Genomic DNA, 19,792 nt, shown 5'->3' with positions numbered 1-19,792 from the left:
ACAGCTTGCTTCTCATCAGCCCTGATAAAATCCTCGACTGAGCATTCAGTCTGGCTTTGCTCAGGAATCTTTATAGCTGAGTCTGTGTTTTCTGGTGTCTTTTCAAGCCCAAGCCTGCCCTCTGCTGGCTCTGCTCAGGAATCATTATAGCTGAGTCATTATAGTAAAGCCAGACTGAACGGATTTTATCAGGGCTGATAAGAAACAAGCTGTGTAGAGCAGAATGAAACAGAAAACATGGTAGGCGTTTTCATTAATGTACCCACTGATATATATGGTAAAATACATGAGGGTGCTTCGTCTCTGGTTCACTTTAAAGAGTTGCATAGCGGAGTAAGAGCACAATACTTGAGAGAAAGGGAGATTTAAGGTGGCCATAATTCAGGTGACTTGGTGGCCGATCGACCATCTGATTTGATTATTACAATCGAATTGAATGAAAATGGGTACCGCCAAGTGCATGCCTGATTGATGACGCGACCAATTTCGGGCTGAAATTGGTTGCATTAATTGGTCAGACATGCTGCAAGATGTTGGACTGTCATGGTCGGTTGGATGTGCGCGGTAACAGCAAGAGATATCGGGACGAGCGATAGTCATATCAAAACCCCCAAAGCTGTCCCCGGCAATGGTCAATGTGCCACCAGGGGCCCAGTGCACTATACATTACCTATCCGCGCCCGCTGCTGGCTCCATGATCCGTCCTTTTCCATACGCATGTCCCACATGGTTCCTGACGTACGGATGCGACGTCCCACATGGGACCCTGTTACTACGTCAACCAGGTGGGGCATGTGTATGGATGAAGGACCCAGCCTGGAAGCAGTGGCGGACAAGCAGCGGAAGCAGACAGGTAATGTATAGTGCACTGGGCACATTGACCATTGGGGGGACAGCATGGGACGGGCGGATGCGTCATCACAAGGCCGATTCCAGATCAATTTCAGCATAAAATTGATCGGGCATTGGCCAGTGGTGTATGGGCAGCAACAGATCTGTCTTCAATCAGAGAGAGACCTGTCTTTTGGTCAATCTGCCCATACGGGCACATTTATGCCTGGTACACACCATGCAATTTCCCGTTAGATAGATGGGTCGAATAGTTAATTTCCGACAGGTCCGATATGATTTCCAATTGCTTTTCTGATCATTTCTATACAAAATCAATCAGAAAAATGATTGGAAATAAGACTGGACCTGTCAGAAATTATCTATTCGACCCGTCTATCTAACAGGAAATTGAATGGTGTGTACCAGGCATAACTTTCACATTCTACACTTGAGGATGACCTCTGTGTACTGGTAGAGATAAGGTCAGTGCACTTTGCAATTTTGGATTCAGAACCACTTAAAAAGACTGCGCTCCATTCTCAGCAATTGTATATTAAACCTGTTCTGCAAAATGTTGTGGGGAATATTCCGTTTACATAACAGCTGCCCAAATATATTAGCTGGGAATTACAGGAGGCCATAAATAATGGGTGATTTGTATTTCCCAGACTCAACTAAAACCCAACGAGCCATCCCACTAAAGAGAGGCAGAAAAGTCAACTAAAAGAAAACAGTGACTATAATAGGCATGGTCAATACCAGCACTGAGAAGAATATCGAAATAGGAAACGTTTAAGGATTCTCTCTCCTAATGGACTCTGCTATTGCTGCAGCTTTGTGGTTTCAGATTTTACAGTGTGTGCTGTGCGCAACTGTGTTTTATTTATACTAGCAAATATGTGGTTGTTGGACACGGCACAAGTGGGAGGATGTGCTGAGTAGATGAAGCTGGAGTGGAAGCCGGGAGGTAAGAGCATTATGGAAATGTGGTAGTAATTTGCTGTACAACAAAACATGAAGAGGATCAGCAGGAGTCTCCCTCCTGATGCTGCACAGCAACAATGCATAGGAGTTAAAGTGAATCTGAAGTGGAATTTAAAATAAAAAACAGATATTTACCTACGGAGAGTGACCGCACTGGGCCCCTAGAGCCTTCCTGGTCTCCTCGTCCCTGCCGTAGGCTTCTCGGTTTAAATCTTCCACCGTGGGAGACTCCGTCAGACTTGGAAGCACTCGGGCTTCCAAAGACAGACGGCTCTGTACTGTGCATGCACAAGGACTTGAGAGAGGGTGCCGCGCATGCGCAGTATGGAGCAGCCCGTCTTCGGAAGACTGCCGAAGTCAGCCCAACCCAGAAGAGAGCAGTCTACGGCCGAGCAGTCATAGACTGCTAACGGGGGAGCCTGCAGGAGAATGTAGGGACCAAGAGGAGAACGGCAAGGCTCTACAGGACCCAGAGCCTTTCCTCTCCTCAGGCGAGTATCAGGTTTTTATTTTCATTTTCCCTTCAAACTATCTTTAAAGAGGAACTGTTGTGAAAATAACGAACATACCAAATTTTTCAGACTTTAGGAAGCTCCTGACCATAAGAAGCAACTAGGTTTAGAGGACAAAAACCAGGGGAAAAATATATACTAGACCTGGTGCATCCATGGTGAAGGGGCATATTGTGGATTATGCCCCCTTTGTACTAGGGTTGCAACGGTATGAAATTCCACGGTATGATAACCGTCAAAAAAAATACCACGGTATGACGGTATTGCGGTATACGGTATTATACAATTATAATAGAATTATTTGGACCCTGAGCACCCTTACACCCCACCCCCACCCCAGTGTGGGGTGCGCTACTCCTTCAGTATATATATGATTAAGCCCCTGGGAGATTTGGGGCCCCAGGTAAAACTGAAAAAAGGCTTACCCTGCTCCTGCAGAAGTCCAGGTGGTGTTAGAGATAGGTGTAGCCAGTAATAGGTGGCCGCAGCATAGGTAGCCAGGGATAGGTGCCTGCAGCATAGGTAGCCAGGGATAGGTGTAGCCAGCAGTAGGTGGCTGCAGCATAGGTAGCCAGGGGTAGGTGGCTGCAGCATAGGTAGCCAGGGATAGGTGCCTGCAGCATAGGTGTAGCCAGGATAGGTACCTGCAGCATAGGTAGCAAGGGATAGGTGTAGCCAGCAGTAGGTGGCTGCAGCATAGGTAGCCAGGGATAGGTGCCTGCAGCTTAGGTAGCTAGGAATAGGTGTAGCCAGGGATAGATGTAGCCAGGATAGGTGCCTGCAGCATAGGTAGCCAGGATAGGTTCCTGCAGCACAGGTAGCCAGGGATAGGTGTAGCCAGGATAGGTGCCTGCAGCATATGTAGTAGGTGCTCCTCTACATGGGTGGCCTAGTCTGTCACTTGAGCAGCGGCATCTGCAGGTGGTGTGGAGGCCTCTTGCTGGGGGTGTCTTCCGTGCCTGGTGGTGGTGGATGCGAGGAAGGCAGGCAATGTGAGGCGGCTTGGAAGAAGAGGGCACCCCTGCATGGGTGGCCGTGCGGTCCGGAAGCAGAGGTGGCTGGAGTGACGATCAGTGGCGGCTGCTCAGTGAGACCCAGAAGTGGGGGCCGCAGAGCTGTGGTGGTCCTGGGGCTTAGCGGGCGGGCGATCGGCACGGTCAGCCATGGGGAGCTCCGATCAGTAGGAAGCTAATCAGCAGGAAGTGACGGCGGCAGCGGCGTGTATGGAGCTGGGGCGGCCACGTGGTTAAGATTTCCGGAGTCCGACTGCAGCGAGCCCTGGGTCCCTGGACACTCCGCAAAGCGTCCCTGGATTCCTGGAGGCAGGGGGAATCTTTCCCACAGATGCGGTGAGGCCGTCGGGGGAGAATGGTTGGAGCTCTGTGTGCCGGGCAAATGTCTTACAGCGCCATCTTGGGTAAACCGGTATTTTCAAAAAGTGCATGGTATGGTTATCATGCATTTTGAAACCGTGGTATACCGTCATACCGGTATACCGCGGCAACCCTACTTTGTACCTCATGCCTCCTTGTACCTCTTGTGTCTCCGTGTGTCCTCCTCTGTCCCCATTGTGTCCTCCTGCTTCCCCCATGTTTCCGCCTCTGTCCTCATCGATGCCCCTTTGTATCCCCCTTGTGTCCTCCTCTATGCCCCTTTGTCCCCCTTGTGTCCTCCTCTGCATGGGCACAGTACGAGGAGTCCCTGACATTGCGGCGGGTTGGAGGTTCGTATCGGCAGGCAATCACAAGTCAGGAACTCCCTGCATTTGGACTATAAGACGCAAAGACTTTCCCCCCACTTTTGGAGGAGAAAAAGCGAGTCTTATAGTGCAAAATATACAGTAAATGTATATTTTTTTTACAATATTCATTACAGTGATAGATTATTTAGTCATTGTTTGCCCATTGTAAAAGCTTTCTTCTCACTGATTTACATTCAGAAATGTATCACTGGTGGTGACATCTTCGATAGGAGATACTTCTTGCTTGGCAGTTGGAAAAAGCCTAATTTCCCACAATTCAATGAAGTTCACAGACAGCAAACTGTCAGGACTGTGGTCATGACATCACACTGGGGGAGGGGTTTCATTGCAACACAGACACAGCCACACAGCCCCCCTCGTGATGATCTATTTGAGAAAAAGGAAAAGATTTCTGGTGGTAAAGAGGGTATCAGCTACTGATTGGGATGAAGTTCAATCCTTGGTTAAAGTTCCTTTTTAAGCCTGGTACGCACTTTCAATTATGATTGGTCAATCCCTGACCAATCTTACCACCTCTATGTAGTAAAAGACTTCGGATGCGGAATCGCATGGAATTAAAATCCATAGGCTGCATCTGAATCGCGTGCAGGAAAAAAAAAATTACCTGCAGCAGTTTTCCAGAGACCGCATCCAAATCTCTATATCAATTTGGCTGCGGGGTCGCAACACCACGGGTGCTGTGTCTGATTCGGAAACCGATGTGGCACCCAGTGGAAAAACAGCCCTTAGGGTAAGCACACACACATCCAATTTTGATTGGCCAATTTTACCACTTCCATTCAGTATAATATTGAATACTATTTAAAGGAATACTGTAGGGGATCGGGGGAAAATGAGTTGAACTTACCCGGGGCTTCTAATGGTCCCCCGCAGACATCCTGTGCCCGCGCAGCCACTCACCGATGCTCCGGCCCCGCCTCCAGTTCACTTTTGGAATTTCAGACTTTAAAGTCTGAAAACCACTGCGCCTACGTTGCCGTGTCCTCGCTCGCGCTGATGTCACCAGGAGCGTACTTGCGCAGGCCCAGTATGGTCTGTGCCTGCGCAGTACGCTCCTGGTGACGTTAGCTGGAGCGAGGACACGGCAACGCATGCATAGTGGTTTTCAGACTTTAAAGTCTGAAATTCTAGAAGTGAACTGGAGGCGGGGCCGGAGCATCGGTGAGTGGCTGCGCGGGCACAGGATGTCTGCGGGGGACCATTAGAAGCTCCGGGTAAGTTCAACTCATTTTCCGCCGACCCCCCTACAGTATTCCTTTAAAAATCCAGTGCAGGATTGTGGATTTTCTCCATTGTTCCCCCCTGTTGTCGTACGGCTGGGCATACCTTGCAGGTGGGAGGATCTGCAGTCAGCAGCATGGGCCTTCTCTAGAAGAGATGTGATCTTCCGTTCCAGATCTGCATGTAGTGTGTTCATGTCGGCAGAGGCACCTAACGGAGCCTCGGGCACAATGGGTTCAGCTTCAGACTTCACATTTGTCTTTACAAAAGGGAAGAAACATAAAAAGAATCAGGTTAGTACTGGAAATACTGATAAGAATGTACACAATGACAACAGACTACCCATAATTCCCAACTATAGGCATACGGTCTGAAGGGTGGTGTGGCAAAAATCTGCATGGCTGTAGCTGTAAAAAGACAAATACGCCAAGACAAACCCTTTCATTTATCTGTTTGTGAGTGGAGTCGCTAGAGCCTTTGATCCGGGGCACCGGCCTGGAGCCTGTTGCCATGGTGCCCCGGATCGATTCAGTGGCAGGAGGGGGCACTGGGCGGAGGGGCGGGCAGTTACAAACTCACCTCCGATTGCTGCCGACACAGCCTCCAGCTCCTTCTGACTTCCTCCTCCGGCGTCCTTCGCCTTGGTTACAGCGCCCCCTGTGATGACGCACGGGGGGGCGCCGTTACCAATGCGAGCTACGCCAGAGGAGGAAGTAGGAAGGAGCTGGAGGCTGTGTCTGCGGCAATCGGAGGCGAGTTTGTAACTGCTCGCTCCCCCCGCCCAGCTCCCCGCCTCCTTACTCCCGCCTTCCCAGGGGAAGCTACCTATCTAATCTATACTGGGGACAGCTGCCTATCTAATCTATACTGGGGGAAGCTGCCTATCTAACCTGTAATGGGGGAAGCTACCTATCTGATCTATACTGGGGGAAGCTGCCTATCTAACCTATACTGGGGGAAGCTACCTATCTAACCTATACTGGGGGAAGCTGCCTATCTGATCTATACTGGGGGAAGCTACCTATCTAACCTATAATGGGGGAAGCTACCTATCTGATTTATACTGGGGGAAGCTGCCTATCTAACCTATAATGGGGGAAGCTACCTATCTGATTTATACTGGGGAAAGCGGCCTATCTAACCTATATTGGGGGAAGCTGCCTATCTGATCTATACTGGGGGAAGCTGCCCATCTAACCTGTAATGGGGGAAGCTACCTATCTAATCTATACTGGGGGAAGCTGCCTATCTAACCTATATTGGGGGAAGCTGCCTATCTGATCTATACTGGGGGAAGCTGCCTATCTAACCTATACTGGGGGAAGCTACCTATCTAACCTATACTGGAGGAAGCTGCCTATCTGATCTATACTGGGGGAAGCTACGTATCTGATTTATACTGGGGGAAGCTGCCTATCTAACCTATAATGGGGGAAGCTACCTATCTGATTTATACTGGGGGAAGCTGCCTATCTAACCTATACTGGAGGAAGCTACCTATCTAACCTATACTGGAGGAAGCTACCTATCTAACCTATACTGGAGGAAGCTACCTATCTAATCTATACTGGGGGAAGCTGCCTATCTAATCTATACTGGGGGAAGCTACCCATCTAATCTATACTGGGGGAAGCTGCCTATCTGATCTATACTGGGGGAAGCTACCCATCTAATCTATACTGGGGGAAGCTGCCTATCTAACCTATACTGGGGGAAGCTACCTATCTAACCTATACTGGGGGAAGCTGCCTATCTGATCTATACTGGGGGAAGCTACCTATCTGACCTATAATGGGGGAAGCTACCTATCTGATTTGTACTGGGGGAAGCTGCCTATCTAACCTATAATGGGGGAAGCTACGTATCTGATTTATACTGGGGGAAGCTGCCTATCTAACCTATACTGGAGGAAGCTACCTATCTAATCTATACTGGGGGAAGCTGCCTATCTGATCTATACTGGGGGAAGCTGCCTATCTGATTTGTACTGGGGGAAGCTGCCTATCTAACCTATAATGGGGGAAGCTACCTATCTAATCTATACTGGGGGAAGCTGCCTATCTGATCTATACTGGGGGAAGCTACCCATCTAATCTATAATGGGGGAAGCTGCCTATCTGATCTATACTGGGGGAAGCTACCCATCTAATCTATACTGGGGGCAGCTACCTATCTAACCTACGCTGTGGGAAGCTACCTATCTAACCTATACCAGCCAGTCGAAGACAGGCTAGAAGCCAGGTGAGGGGCTTATATATGTGAAATGCTGCCTACTGAATATGTTAAGTTACGCCACTGCTATGTTCATGCACATTTGGCCCCACCTTTGACCACGCCCACTTTACGTAGCATAACCACGCCCATTTTTCGCCACGACGCGCTAATTATACCTTCCCCACTTCCAGAACTTCTGTGAGATTATTATTGCTGTCTGAGACCCTGTTATGGCTGCGAGTATCCTGGATGCTGAAGGACCGCCCCTTTCGGGTGCCCATGTGAACAAATTTAATGTCATTGCTCCATGTCAAAAAGAGAAAGGTTTTTCTCTTACGGCAGCATCCACATTTTGCGGTTTATAGCAGCGGTTTTCAAACTCTTCCAGGTCAAGGCACCCTTGATGAAGGAAACATTTTTTCAAGGCACCCCATGCAGAGTTAAAAGCAGTGGAAGCTGATTGCATATTTCACCTGATCCTGGGAGACGGTGGCAATTAAGAGACCTCTCCCTCACTTTTCCCCCAGTACGAGGTGCGTGTAATGATGCAATCAGGAAAAGCCAGCACTAGGGGAAGAGTGAGGGCAGGAGATGCCGCTGATTGCTGCAGGCGCCCTCGGCTCAGGCGATAGATGCAATCGGCAGAAGTAAAAAAAAAGTGACACTTGACTCAAAGGGCAGCCGTGGCACCCTTGGGAAATGCTTGCGGTGCTGCAGCACCCAGTTTGAGAACCTCTGGTTTGTAGTGAAGTGTGGAGAACCCAAGACATGACTGCATCATTTGGGTCAGTAGTGGCTATTGCATTTGGTCATCACTGGGAGCTCTGGTGATCTATCTGTCCCCTGGTGTCACAGGAAAAGCCTGTATGTGATTCTATTTACAAGTAGCAACACAACACTGGGATATCAGTATGGGGATACTACTTTAAATGGATTACCGACTTAAACAATAAGACCCTTGAAACGTAAATATAAATCCCAAACTGACATATTAATGCAGTAATAATCAGCAGTGCAGTAAAAGGGATTGCAGTGGTTATGACTGGATCCCTTCTCAAGTGAGCCCAGCTGAAGTGAGAGGGATGTGGAGGTTGCCAGAAAGCAATGCGTACGATCGCATGCCATCTGCACTGTTGATCCCATTCATTAGAGTGAATGGATCAGCGATGGGATTCTCAGAAAATGCATGCAGCAGTGCGATATCTCATTGCACTGCTGTGCAGAGCCTATGATGGGAACGGCAAAAGTGTTGCCTATGCACTTCTGCGGTTCTTGCGTGTCGCACACCATACGCACTGCATGACAACACGTATGATGTCAACGAGGCCTTAGGCTGTAGAAATGTTGGAAGCACACAAAAGTCAAACTTCGGTCAAAAACATCTGATCTGCATGCTTGTTCAGGGTCTATATGGCTAAAAATATTAGAGATAGAAAATTAGTAGGGCAACCAGGCAATGTGCATTGTTTAAAGGGAAATACATATGGCAGCCTCCATATCACACTCATTTCAGGTGTCCTTTTTACTAAAGTACCTCCTGCTGTACTGCTCTGCCTCACATGACTTTTTACAGGATCACGTGGGCCAGAGCTCCGCCTCTAACCTGTACGGCAGGGGGTCACCCTTGAGTCAAATCTGCATTGTTGGCTGAGGGCAGAGCTGACTGTCTGCAATAGGGAATTACATGCGATGTTAAAAAAAAAAAAAAAAAAAAAAAAAAAAAAAGAAGCAAGCATTATGTGCATTTTCGCATTGTGAAAAATACATGCAATTTTTGGCACGTGTAACCCCTGCCTAAGAAAAGAGAAACTGCTGATGCAGGTTTAAGAAGGGTGGGAGGAACTTATCACTATGCAAAAGAGCCTTTTCCTATAGTGGACCTGTTAACCAAAGGGAAATAACATTACTTACAATTCGGTCATCTGTGATCGAAAAACTTTTTTTAGTACTAAATAAATACGTCCTACTATTTTTTTTTTTACATTCTCTTTAAAGAAAAAAAAATGTAAAATATGCAAGCACAGGAATTACTGTGTAAAGACATTCTTTGTGACACTAATAACATGTAATAAAATGCTAGAACAATAGAAGGAAGTGGAGATCTGCGACTGGTGTGAAGTACAAATAGGCTACATATTGCTTTTCAAAGTTCATGTACAGCTGCCAAAAATAATGATCCTTTCCCTTTTTGTCATAAACATTCCTTTTCTAACATGAAACAGATAAGCAGAAAGCAGGGCTATACACCCAGGATTTCAACTAGGCTGCATACACACTTGAGATAAAAATATTTGGAAAAGGCAAGATCACAGACCAATTTTACCCCCTTCCGTGTAGTATGAGAGCCATTCATACACAGTCTATTCTATGGAGCTGCACTCCCCATCAGATAAAAATCTTTGTAAGATGCTGCACACATGCAACAGATCAGTTCCTGCAAAAGATCCATTCCTGCAAGAGATCCGTTCTTGCAAAATGCATTCATAGTCTATGATATCTGCAGATCCTCATACACACCTTGTTTAACAGACATTCATTTGCATATCTGACAATCATCTGCAGGTCGGAAAATCCATCCTGGTGGATCTGATCTGCAGATGATTGTCCATTAAACAAGGGGTGTATGAGGATCTGCAGATATCAGACATAGACTATGAATGTATTTTGCAGGAACGGATCTCTTGCAGGAACTGATCTTTTGCAGATACTGATCTGTTGAATGTGTGCAGCATCTTGCAAAGATTTTTATCTGATTGGGAGTTCAGCTCCATAGAATAGAATGTGTAGGTATGGCTCTCATACTACATGAAATGGGGTAAAATTGGTCTGTGATCTTTCATTTTTCAAAGACTTTTATCTCAAGTGTCTATGTAGCCTAAGCATATACATAATCAGAAACAGCCTACCTGATCAGAAACAGCCAATGACACTAACGGTTAACCCACATTACACACTTGGAACTAACCTCAGCTTAAGCCACAGCATTATCACCTTTAGGGGAAAAATGTCTTTGTTACAACTTATAGAAATCCTAAAAAAATAAAATAAATGCTGAAGTATTAACTTCCTGCACATTCATGGGAGCACAAAAAGTGTTCATCTCCAGTGATTACATATTTACACAGAACACAGCTGCACACCATGGTACAGCTCACAGCCCTGATTCGCACTTGCTAAAAACGGCTAATTGGAAAGGCTGATGTGCCTAAATTGAGTGAATTTCTTATGAACCATATGTGTTTTCATAGTATACTGTGCAATAGTTTAGGTCCGCTTTAACTTTCCTGGTAAAAATAAATAAATACATTTCTCTGTTCCCCTTATCACAAATACACCTTAAAGTGGACCTGAACTCAGAACTTCCTCTCTGCTCTAAAAGATACGCAACAGCATAATAACCTTTAAGAAAAACATGTATTTGTTACAGCCGATACAAATCCTACAGTAAATCTGCACTGTTTCTACTTCCTGCTTTCATGGAAGCAGACATGTTATCATCCTGTGCTTTCAAATGAGCTTATCTCCCATGGCAGTCATGTGACACCGGAAGAGATCAAATTACAAATTGTGATAAGACACAGCTTGGACAGGCTAAATTCTCAGAGCGGGTATTTCTCTATGTTTTCCTTCTGTCCTGTGCAAGAGTTCAGGTCCAGGAACTGTAGTGCAAATAACGTAATGAATAAAATCACTTTTTTTCCCCAATATTCATTTATACAGTACATTTTTAGTCTGTGTTTGGATATTATACAATTTTTCCTCGCCCTGCTTAACCACCGAATTACCAGCGGTCTCTGTCCCCTTAAGGACCAGAGACCGCTGGTACAATAACGACGGAATCCCGACAAATCACAGCGCATATCCGCCTTACACCGGGATCCTCCTGACATCCACTCTGCCGTCTCTATGACGGCAGAGTCATGTGAGCCGGTCAGGAGCCGCTTTCATTGGCTCCTGACCGTGTCTATCAATGTAAGCCAATGGGAGTGGCTTACATTGACCGACACGTCCAGGAGCCAATGAAATAGAGACAGGCAGAGCCAGTAAGCTGCGGCGAGAGACATCGGGTTTGAGCGGCGCGATCGACAGGGAGTGACGGAAATGGCGGATGCGCGCTGCGGTGGTGATTGAAATGTACGCCCTGCCAGCCAGGAGCCCACCAAAGCAGGGCATAGATTTTAATCACCATGGCACTTAAGTAGTTAACAAATTGAAATTTATCAAAGGTGTCAAAATCTGTAACCCTGTCAGGTGATCTCTGCGGAATATTTGTTTACTGAACGTTCTAAAGCAAGCAGAAAATATATTTGTCTCCCAGAATGCTCTGGGAGAATTTAGCATAGCTAAATAGCCTAGGCTGACATCACTAGGAGGGCAGAGTTATTATACAATATACAGAAATAGATACAGGATGGGTTTTTAAAGCTGAAACAAGGAAAATGACAGTAAATGTGGGTATCCTGAATAATTTACTGCATTCTACTATAGGTCAACTACAGTGCCTCTTTACAGTGCCCCCACATGATTGATTTGATGATGGAGGACAAACAAACAATAACATCCAGCCTCCCATCTGAAGAGGATGAATAATGGAAGCCCTGCATGTGTACGCACTTTCCATAGCTGGCACTCTGGGAATGTTATGGGGACATGTTGGGAATGAACATTGTATAAACACTCTGCACAGCATCCTATTTTGTGGCGAGAAGAGGAAGAGAAAGGCCAGGAACACGCCTAGCAGAAACGCTAGCGTTGTGGAAAACGCAGCGGTTTTGCTGCTAATGGTAGTCTAAGGGCCACATAAAAAAACGCATATGCGTTTTTTAATGCGTTTTAAAACACGCGTTTCTAAAACCGCTGGTTTTGTTGCATACTTTTCAAAATCGCATCAAAAACGCACATAATGAAAGTCAATGATAACGCAATGTAAAACGTTTTGTATGCTATTTAAAAAAAAAAAATGTTTTCTGATGTATTTCTGCTTCCTGTTGTCTTCCTAGTGATTTGCATAAAACGCAATTGAAAAATGCATGGAAAGCGCATACGCGTTTTGTATATGTGTACCGCAAACGTGTAAAAATGCACTCCAAACCCCAGATAAAAGCATATGCGGGAAAAAATATGCAAAAAACAAAAATAATAAAAAACAAACCGCACCACAGAAAACTCAACCTTTTATGCACAGCCATGTGTGCACCCAGCCTAAAGGTGCGTACACACATGCAACTATAGTCGTTTGAAACGATCGTTCCAAGATCCTTTCAAACGACAATCGTTTGAAAAAAAGCAGCCAATGACCATGAAGTCTAACGACGGACGAGCTAGATCGTTCAAAACGAATGATCTAGCTTGGCGGATTTTTCCCAACGACGATCATTTGCAAAAGTAGTACATTGTTGGAAACGATAGTTCGTACTAGGCTTGAAAGGCGCATTTCACTATTTCTCCATGAAACTTTTCATTTTTATGCGCAGGCGCAATAGTTGCTTTACGTGATGTAACGTTCGTTCTAACGATCTGATCGTTACACACCTTTTAAAACTAACTTTACTTAGGTCGTTCTTTCATCAGTTAAAAGTTTGTTCGTCGTTGACAACGAACGATCGTTGTCGCATGTGTGTACGTAGCTTAAGACCCCCTTTCCACAAACTATTGAGCTGTGTGCTCAGCAAGCAGTAACCAGGCAGAAGTAAGCAGTTATCATGCAGCAACAAGCAGTTACTAGGCAGCAGTGAGCAGTTGAGAGAGTTTGAGAAGCATTTCACTGCCTATCAGCGGTCCGTGGCAAGGAGGCCTAAAGGTAGCCACACATTTAATAGATTGCCACCCAATGGGTTGTTGGATTATTTACAACAGGTGTAGGCAGTCAATCTTGTAGCAAATGGATGGCCAGAACAGAACACCTAAGGCCTCTTTTCCACAGACTGTTGAGCTGTGTGCTCAGCAAGCAGTTACCAGGCAGCAGCAAGCAGTTACCAGGCAACAGCAAGCAGTTACCAGGCAACAGCAAGCAGTTACCAGGCAGCAGCAAGCAGTTACCAGGCAGCAGCAAGCAGTTACCAGGCAGCAGCAAGCAGTTGTGAGGGTTTGAGAGGCATTTCACTGCTTATCAACAGCCCGTGGAAAAGAGGCCTGCCCTCTCTCTTCCTCAATGCTGGGATAATCGATGTATAAAAGAACCACGAGGATTGCATTTGGTTAACTCTGCCCGTCTCCGGTAAAGGAATCATTTAAAGAGACACTGAAGCGAGAATAAATCTCGCTTCTTGTCTCAGTCAGCAGGGGCATGTGTGCTATCTTGCGGCTAAACGAGGGTCCCTGACCCCCCAACCCTCCCCCCCCCCCCTTGCAAAATCAACGACCAACTTGGTCGTAGATTTTGCTGCTCTTCAGGCAGGGCTAACGGCTGCAGCCCTGACTCTCAGCGCCGTCTATCAGCGGCGCATCGCCGCCTCTCCCCCGCCCCTCTCAGTGAAGGAAGACTGAGAGGGGCAGGGGAGAGGCGAAGATACACGCTGACAGACGCGCGTGAGGCAGGGCTGCGGCGGTTAGCCCTGCCTTAATCCGGAAGAGGGGATGCGCTGCACGGAGGGGATTTCGGGGGGTAAGGGACCCCTGTTTAGCCGCGGGATAGCGGCGCTTTAGCAGGGGCACACATGCCCCTGCTGACTATGAGGTCTGAAGCGAGATTTATTCTCGCTTCAGACTCTCTTTAAGAGAACCAGAGGTGGGTTCTAACAATGCTATCAGCACACAGAGGCTGTGTCGCAGCCGGCTGTTTACTTCTGTGTCAGTCTTGCCGCTCCGCCGCCTGCTCCATAGCTCCGGTCTCCGCCCACGTCCCTTCCCTCCAATCAGCAGGGAGGGAAGGGACGCAGGCGGGGACCGGAGCTATGGAGGCGGGGGAGCAGCACAGACTGACACTTACAGAGGTAAACAGCCAGGTGCAACACAATGTGTGTTGACAGCACGGCTGGGTGATTTATGGGGGCATAGCAGAGCGTGGGGGGGGGGGGGGGGATCGGTATAGCAACAGAGGCTGGGCAGTATATGCAGTCCCAGCCTCTGTGTGCTGATAGCATTGTTAGAACCCACCACGGGTTCTCTTTAAGTACTACTGTATAGGCGTGGTCAATGAAATGCAAATAATTTCGAAATGATGCTAGATTATGCAAATTTTGTATGAAAATGTATGAAGCTTGAAAATAAACCAATTGAATTTTACCTCAGCAGGATGATTGGTTCATACTCAAGCTGCATACATTTGCCTACAAAATTTGCATAATGCTACATCAACTGGAAATTATTTGCATCTCACTGACCATTCCTACTTCTGTGCACATGCAAAAAGTTCTATTATCCTCCGTTCTAGTGTTCTATTGACTTACAGGTGGCAGGTTTTTCAGTTTTAGGTCTCATTTAAGTTACCATAAGGGCCACTAGTGCGGCGTAATTTCGACAGGAAAATCGCAGCAACGAATCCGCATGCAGTTGCGGTTTCGTTGCCGTTTCTATGCGGATTCTCATGCGGAATCGCTCGCGGTTTGCATTGACATGGGTTTTCAAGCGGAAACGTCGGGAAAACCGCAAGACTAAAATGCTGGTTTTCCTATTTAGTTACATTACCGAAGAATCGCATGCGGGTGTGCGGCGTGCGAATTCTGATGGGTCTGCCGTGCACACTTTTTCTGCACGACAAACCACACAGAATCCCGCACAAGTGGAAACAGGCCCATCCACTTGTGTTGTCTATGCGAATCTGCATGCAGGAAACGCATGCAGATTCGCTCTAGTGGAAACGGGCCCTAAAAGCAGTGGCGTACCTAGGGAATGTGACACCCGGTGCTGATTATTTACAGGACCCAGCCCCCCCCTTCCCCCACACCTCCTTTTCCAAATGACAAATTTTTTTTTCATGGGAGGGTTGATAGGTTGGGGCGCCGAGTGTGTTGCTGCAAAGTCTGGGGGATTTTTGGGGAAACGGAGTTGTCAGCATGTGGACGGCGCTGACCGTTATGAAACTCTGTACTTTATACAATGCTGCAGAAGATGTCAGTGCTATATAAATACATACCGTATTTCCCCTAAAGTAAGACATCCCCTGAGAATAAGCCCTAGCAGGAATTTCTAGCATGCTTGAAATATAAGACATCCCCAGAATTTAGGCCCTAGCAGCAGCCCACATGACACCAGCAAGTCACGTTCAATACAAAGCCTGGATACAAGAGAGCAGCAGTATAATGTGAGTTCTACAGTCCTGTATATGTGTCAGGCAATTTTTGTTGGAGCCAGCCGTACTGATCTGTGGTGATAAGCATCAGCAGCACTTCACCTTGGACAGGACACACAGCTTATCCTATCATAGCTCTGGGGAGCCTGACAGAGTTCTCTGTCTTAAGGTGCATACACACATCAGACTATAGTCTTTGGAAAATGAAAGATCACAGACCAATCTTACCCCTTCCATGTAGTATGAGAGCCATACTCTACACAGTATTTTCTATGGAGCTGAACTCCCCATCAGACAGAAATCTTTGCAAGATGCTGTACAGACACAAAAGATCAGTATCTGCAAAAGATCTGTTCCTGCCAAAAATCTATTCCTGCAAATTGCATTCATAGTCTATGAGATCTGCAGATCATCATACACACATGATTTAACTGACAGTCATCTGCAGATCAAGCAATCATCCGCAGATCTGAAAATCCATCCTGGTGGATCTGATCTGCAGATAAATGTCAGTTAAATCATGTGTGTATGATGATCTGCAGATCTCATAGACTATCATTGCAATTTGCAGGAATGGATTTTTGGCAGGAACAGATCTTTTGCAGCTACAGATCTTTTGGGTGTGTGCAGCATGTTTGTGTGCAGCATCTTGCAAAGATTTCTATCTGATATGGAGTTCAGCTCCATAGAATAGACTGTGTAGAGTATGGCTCTCATACTACATGGAAGGGGGTAAGATTGGTCTGTGATCTTTCATTTTCAAAAGACTATGGTCTGATGTGTGTATGTGGCCTTTGAAATAGACTCTTACCCACATAATCGGCAGAATCAATTTCTTGTAAGTAAGAGCCAACGGGCCATATACAATTCACTTTTTCACTTGACTTTTCTCCTAGGAGATAATTTTTCATCTTCACATTAAAATAACTTTCCAGCACTTTTCAACTAAAAAAGTACCAAAAAGTAAATGAAAAAGTACTATCAAAATTATTTTGAGCATTTTCTTGCTTTCTGATGGCTTAAAATGCATTTTATTGACAAATTAAAAAATATCACCCAGGAGAAAACTCAGGTGAAAAAATGAATTGGATATGAGCCAATATCTGCAAACCACAAGCTCTGTGCATGCTGCTTGTGTTTCAGCATGGCATGCAGTATATACATTTTGTATAGGAAAATTACCAGGGTTTCCCCCAAAAATAAGACATCCTCTGAAAAAATTGATATAAGACAGTGTCTTATTTTCAGGGAAACACTAGTAATAATATGGTAGGACATAAGACTATGACTATGGTATGAATAGATTGTAAGCTCCTCTGAGGACAGTCAGAAAAGAGGGACATACCAAAGAGGGGCATGCACAGGGGGGGGGGGATAAAGAGGTAAAGGCACAAGCCAGAGAGCCTGGTGGGAGAGGAGAAATGGCAGGAAGGACTCTCATCAGGACTGCAGACTTCACCAGTGCTGTTTGGCAAAGAAATGCTGTTAAAAGAAGACACTGAAATCTAAAAAGAGAAAAGGGTCATGGGGAAGACAGGGTGGGAGGGGGAGTTGGGAAAAGAGATAAGATTACCTGCAATCAAGCTAATATAATTTGCCTGGAGCTTGCTTCTCTACTCACTACAGAAGCTGACTGTCAGCACCTATATTACTGGCTTCTGCAATAGCAGACTGCCCTGCATTATTGATTAATTACTCCGATCAGGTTAAAAAAATAATAGTACAGGGCATTCTGGTAGTACAGCAGCCATTGCACATGTTTACTAATGACAGGCAACTTCTGAAGCACTAAACACATCCTGCCACCTCTCCCTTCCCTGCTTATGTCCCAGATGCAGCACAGCATTCATTCTCTCTGCTCACCCTGTCGCTCTGCACATTCACTCACTGCAGGTTGTGTAGAGAGCGAGGAGACACATTGTCCATGGGACAGTAAGGGGGAGGGTTGCTACATCTAGTGCAGGAAGTAGTACAGTCCCCTGCACTGCCTGCTGCTATTTTCCCGAATGTTGCCCAAACTATAAAAAAGGTCTAAGGTAGAATAACACAGTGGCTGAGCACCTGCAGCTCTGTGGTAGGTTCGCCACTGCATAAGAGCAAAATATGAAAACATTGAGAAAAGATCTGACTTTTATGAAAAAAAAAAGCCATCATACACTCATCTTAGGATACCAGCGTCAAAACAGCATGAACCTAAGAAGGTATGTCACATATAACTAGACACAGAAGCTCTGAAATACAGCAATATCATTCCTCTCTGTGACTTCACAGAAGGTGCTAGTAGAGGATCTGTATAGCTCAGCTAATAAATACAGCAACCAAGTCTCCGGTCCAGTCCTGAAATGCATTCTATATTTACATGCTGATGCCATCCCTCTAAACATCCGCCACTGTCAGTATCCAGCTCTAATGGCCATCAGTCTCTGCCCAGAGTGTCAGTAATCCAGTAATAGCAATACTACGTTCTTCCCTGGGTTTCCAAAACTGCAGCGTGCATTCTTCTCAGCTACATATAGGTAGTCCTGGTTAACGAACGATATAGGGACTGTAGGTTCGTTCTTAACCTGAATCTGTTCTTAAGTCGGAACATTGTGCCATCTCTGTCCCCTGTACCTACTCTGTGCCTCCAGTGTCCCCCTGTGTCACCTCTGCCCTCTGTACCTGTTTATACAAGTTTAAAAAAACATTTTTTCTTTGAATTGTTTAAAATAGATTTTCTCAAAAACTACAAGTCCAATTTGAAATATTTTTTTTTTACTTGTTCCCATGGAAACACAGAATCCATGCCGTTCGTATCGGTGGGTCATTCGTAAGTCGGGCGTTCGTAAGTCGGGCACTACCTGTAAATTATACTTCCCTAACAAAGCCTCCTGAGTACTGTGATAGGATCTGCTGGTACAGTATTTACATTGACAAACCTGTGAAATGCTGATGCTATAGCACTAGTGAGAAGTGTGACAATGACACCATAACCTGAAACTTTGATTTTTGGTCAGTAGATAGTACCTCCCAGGCGCGTAATATTCCCGGTCTGGATAAAATCTAATTTGTTTTATAATTGTAAACCTCTATTGCGGGCAGTTACATTAATTCTGCCAGAAAGGAAGATCATTTGGATTCTCACTGAGGCCCAGTGCACACCGAGTGGTTTTTGGAGCGATCCGCCGGCCGCATCCGCCTATAAAAACGCTTGTCTAATGTATTGCAATGGGATGGTGCACACCGGCGGTTTGCGGTTTTTGCCAAGCCGCAAACGCGCCTCCTGCTGCGCGTTTGCGGATTTCGGAAGCGTTTCGTCCTCAATGTAAAGTATAGGAAAAACGCAAACCGCTCTGAAAAATGCTACTTCAGAGCGGTTTGCCAGGCATTTTTGTTACAGTAGCTGTTCAGTAACAGCTTTTACTGTAACAATATGTGTAATCTGCTACACAAAAACGCACCCAAAACCGCTAGGTATGTTTAGAAACCCTCTCTAAACATACCTAGAATCGCTCTGAAATTAGCTCCCAAAACCGCTAGCGTATTGCGGATCTGCTAGCGGTTTTGGTGTGCACTGGGCCTGAATTATCATCCAAGACCAGGGGTGCCTCTAGCCATTTTGTCACTCCAGGCGAGAAAACCTGTGTCGCCCCCCCCCCCCCCCCCCCCCCCCACCGTCGTGGCAACCCCCCTATGGTGCAGCACTAACGTCACACAACAGCAGATAACATGGGCAATTCTGAACATGTTCAGATATATAATAATAGCATATGTCCCCTATAAATTAAATGCAGATAACATGTTCCCCACGGATCAAATGCAGATATGTCAGCATAGATCAAATGCACATAACACATCCCCCACAGATCAAATGCACATAACACATCCCCAACAGATCAAATGCACATAACACATCCCCCACAGATCAAATGCACATAACACATCCCCCACAGATCAAATGCACATAACACATCCCTAACAGATCAAATGCACATAACACATCCCTAACAGATCAAATGCACATAACACATCCCTAACAGATCAAATGCACATAACACA

The 19,792-nt window shown here is 46.0% G+C and overlaps 1 protein-coding gene across 7 annotated transcripts in view; it reads right to left on the bottom strand.

The window, feature by feature from the left end:
• LOC137527620 (golgin subfamily B member 1-like) overlaps positions 1 to 19,792 on the bottom strand; it is a 283,357-nt gene that overhangs the window by 143,667 nt on the left and 119,898 nt on the right. For all 7 annotated transcript variants that reach the window (XM_068248254.1, XM_068248252.1, XM_068248255.1 and 4 more), the window contains one exon: positions 5,416 to 5,569. In XM_068248254.1, the coding sequence (XP_068104355.1) occupies positions 5,416 to 5,569 (154 nt within the window). The remainder of the gene's footprint in view (positions 1 to 5,415; positions 5,570 to 19,792) is intronic.

The sequence above is a fragment of the Hyperolius riggenbachi genome, chromosome 8, assembly GCF_040937935.1.
Source record: "Hyperolius riggenbachi isolate aHypRig1 chromosome 8, aHypRig1.pri, whole genome shotgun sequence".
NCBI classification, from domain to species: domain Eukaryota; kingdom Metazoa; phylum Chordata; class Amphibia; order Anura; family Hyperoliidae; genus Hyperolius; species Hyperolius riggenbachi.
The sequence above is the reverse complement of the archived record's forward strand: the minus strand, read 5'-3'. Positions and strand labels throughout refer to the sequence as shown.